Source organism: Ipomoea triloba, chromosome 11, assembly GCF_003576645.1.
Source record: "Ipomoea triloba cultivar NCNSP0323 chromosome 11, ASM357664v1".
NCBI lineage: Eukaryota > Viridiplantae > Streptophyta > Magnoliopsida > Solanales > Convolvulaceae > Ipomoea > Ipomoea triloba.
In genome coordinates this window covers 6,551,121-6,554,897 of record NC_044926.1, presented here as the reverse complement: position 1 = coordinate 6,554,897, position 3,777 = coordinate 6,551,121, and the positions used below count along the sequence as shown (strand labels likewise).

At 34.7% G+C, this 3,777-nt stretch overlaps 1 protein-coding gene across 1 annotated transcript; it reads left to right on the top strand.

The window, feature by feature from the left end:
• The first annotated feature begins 389 nt into the window (after positions 1 to 389).
• On the top strand, positions 390 to 1,964 carry LOC115995774 (inorganic pyrophosphatase 1-like). The gene is made up of 4 exons (XM_031234909.1): positions 390 to 572; positions 662 to 783; positions 886 to 1,090; positions 1,372 to 1,964. Exons 1-4 carry the CDS (start codon positions 429 to 431, stop codon positions 1,735 to 1,737), a joined length of 837 nt encoding a protein of 278 aa, XP_031090769.1. The 5' UTR covers positions 390 to 428; the 3' UTR covers positions 1,738 to 1,964.
• Positions 1,965 to 3,777: the final 1,813 nt, after the last annotated feature.

Genomic DNA, 3,777 nt, shown 5'->3' with positions numbered 1-3,777 from the left:
AGGACAACCTTGTGGTATATGCATTTTTTTTAAGTTTTATTCTATTCTGAGTATTTTTTTTAAAAAAAGTTTTATTATATTCTGAGTAAATGCATTTTTAAAAATGTTTTATTCTATTTTGAATACTACCCATATAAAGGAGCATCTTGGTGTCACTGGACAACAAAATCTTTGGCAAAGTTTTATTCTATTATGAGTAAATTTATATAAAAAAAAAAAAGTGTTTTCAAAATCAAGTAAAACAAAAATGTGTTTAAAAAAAAAAAATCAAATGACTAATAATATTCCCATGGCATCTTCCCTACGTCTCTCTGATTCACATTTTCTGGTTCAATTCCTATATATATATCCTTCATTTCCAAGGTTTCTCTCCACCTTAAACACGTAGCCCTGCTTCTAACTCTCCCACAAAAGAAAAGAAAAATATAATGGGTGGAAGCGTAGTGGTCGTGATTTTTGATTTCGACAAGACCATTATCGACTTGGACAGCGATAACTGGCTTGTGGATGAGTTGGGTTTCACTGATCTCTTCAACCAACTTCTTCCTACCATGCCATGGAACTCTGTCATGGTTACTATATTTAATTTAATTACTTCGATTCTCCACCTTCTTCCTATAGCCCGCCCGGCCTGTTTCTTGATTTGTATCTTTTGTTGCAGGACAAGATGATGAATGAGATCCACGCCAAGGGGAAGAAGATTGAGGAGATTGAAGAAGTTCTCAGAAGGACGCCGATTCATCCCCGGATAGTTCCTGCCATTAAATCAGCTTATGCTTTAGGGTACGTAATAATAATGTGCAAATTAAATTAAACTTTTTTTTTTTGTGTGTTACTGAAATGCATATATATATATATGTTGTGGGTGTTTTAATTAATTTGCAGGTGTGAATTGAGAATAGTGAGCGATGCAAACCTGTTTTACATAGAAACAATCTTGAAACACCACGGCATAAGCGAATGCTTCTCGGAAATCTACTCAAACCCTGGGTATGTGGACGAGGAAGGCAGGCTAAGAATCCGCCCTTACCACGATTTCCACTCTTCTCCCCACGGCTGCAACAATGTTTGCCCTCCCAACATGTGCAAGGTATGTATATATACTCAAATCTACTTTACATTTACTTCTTCCAGCACCACTCCGAGGTCGAGGTTTTGGGGTTTAGAATTAGTCGGGCATAAATTGATTAAAAAAATAGGAGTGGGTGATGAATAGGCAGACATGCAAATCATTTATAATGTTGAGCATAAATAATATATAAACATAAATGTGCAATCCAGCTGTTAGTTGAGATGGAGCACATGCTTCAATTATTAATTTAATTAATAAATTTATTGTATCTAATCAAGGTTTTATCAACATATATACAGGGTAAGATTATAGAAAGGATTGAAGGGTCGTTGGGTAGGGAAGGGATGGGGAAGAAAAGAATGATCTACCTTGGTGATGGGGCTGGTGATTTCTGCCCCAGCCTGAAGCTTAAAGAGGGAGACTTTGTGATGCCAAGGAAAGATTTCCCAGTCTGGAAACTCATAACCGAAAACCGGATGCTCTTCAAGGCTGAGATTCATGAATGGAGTGACGGGGAAGAACTCGAGCGCGTCCTGCTTCATCTCATTAACAAGATCTGCGCAGAAGAAGAGAGCCAATTCTTACCTGCCGCAGCTGATGAAACCAATTCCAAGTTCCAGACCACTCACCAGGCCTTACCTAAAGCTATCCCTGTGCCTTTTTAGTGCACTAGCTTAGCCCGCCAAATTACTAGGATAGCTATCCTAGTTCGCCCGGCCTCATGGACCAATGTTGTAGCACCCATGCTTTACTTACTCAACTCAAACAATAAACAGCCATGCAAGCTGAGTAGTCAGCGTGCATGCATGTAGGTGCATGACAAACCTTTAATTAATTATTGCCTAATGTGTTAATCGCCTATTGGAATGTTATCTGCATGCCTATCTCTTAATTGGGGTCTCCTCTTTAGGAACAAGCAACTCTAACGTGAGGTTATATTAATTATACATAATAAAATTAAATTTGTTATATTATTTAATAAGAAATCCTAAATAAAAAGATAAAATTTATTATATTATTTCTTGAGTAATTCTAAATAAAAAGAAATCGAAGAACAAAACAATTGTACGTACACGAACGGGGTTCGTGCACTGCATGTGTATGAAGGATTATATTTATAAGGGTGTTTTTTGAATAATAAAAAATAGTTATTCAGTTATTCCTAATGGGCTAGGAATAGCTAAGTAATACTAAGGGAGGGCTTGGGAATTGTTATTCTCATTGCAAAGGGAATAGTCTATTGCGTGGAATTATATTCCTTACGTTAAAATCGAACCAAACAACGGAATAGATCTATTATATTCCACAAAGTGACATTCCATTCGCAATATATTCAACGAACCAAATATCACATCAATCTTAAACACAGAAATCACGCACTTTAATAAAAAAAATGATGCACCTTAAGTTTGACCAATACACAAAAAGACTAAATTGCTATCACGTTTTTTCTTTTAAAGTTTTCTTCAATAAGGGTTTTTGATTTTGGTTAGATCAAGGGCTGAGATTAAACCCCATCTTTTACCTGAAGCCTATCATTGCATTTAATCTCTATTATATATATATATATATATATATATATATATATATATATATATATATATATATATATATATATATATATATATATATATATAAAATACATACGTACATGCATACATATCATAACTTGAACGATGTTGTATGGATATTATTGATTTTATGACTTTTGGGTAATCAATGTCTAGCCAACACAACCGTTAAAAATGATTTGAGCATATAAGAATATAGAGAGAATATGTGTATAGTATTGCTGAATAATACTTATGAATAGTAAAAATTAGAGTTAATGCCATATGAGATCCTCCGAGTGTACTGATTTTGTAATGTTTAATTCTAAACTTTCAAATTGATCACTCGTAGTCCTTCGACAGTGGTCCAAGTTAACCACCCATGGTTCTTCAACTATCAAATTTTAACCAAGCGTGGTCCTTCTAAGAGGACCACAGTTGGTTAAATTTTTAAAGTTAAAATCCATTGATGGTTAACTTGGACTACGGATTGTAACAATTTGAAAGTCGAATAGGATTTTACCACTTTGGTCCTCGAATTCCAAACTTGCTCAATTTCAACTCAATTATGCAATTTTTAACCAAAATGATCCCAATCAAGACTATTTTAGTTTGGACAAAGGACTATTTTAGGTAAAGATTGCATAGTTTGAGATTAAATTAAACAAGTTTGGATGTTGAGGACCAAAATGGTGAAATTCTAATAATCGAGGGACCAAATATGGTATTAACTCTATTTTGGGATAGGAGCCCTACAAGGAATAGAAATCATAGACTGCATTATATTGGGAGTCCTTGTTACATCGAGAAAAAATAAGCTCAATCTTTATTACATTATAAATAATAAGTCTAGTCCTATCGAAACTCCTTAATTGTGTCGTATTAGACCTCCCTCTTAGACTTCCTTGATTAAGTTATTTTCATGGGTCGGTCCATTCAGCCAATCAGGTACACCATCCATCAGATATGATATATGATATATACACAGGTAGCATAAATTAGATATATGGACAGATTGGGGCAAAATTCAATGCATCGAACCCGATTAATAAAACTTACCTTAAAAATCAGTAAAGTTTGGATCGGGTACGGGCAATTTGGATTTGGATATCTCCAACGGTAGGGCATTGATTCTTGGGTTGAAAGAATTTGAGA

Coding starts and splice junctions, on each gene's coding strand:
- LOC115995774 (XM_031234909.1), top strand. CDS start 429: ATGGGTGGAAGCGTAGTGGTCGTGATTTTTGATTTCGACAAGACCATT. Junction 573..661: donor TGCCATGGAACTCTGTCATG/GTTACTATATTT, acceptor CTTTTGTTGCAG/GACAAGATGATGAATGAGAT. Junction 784..885: donor AAATCAGCTTATGCTTTAGG/GTACGTAATAAT, acceptor ATTAATTTGCAG/GTGTGAATTGAGAATAGTGA.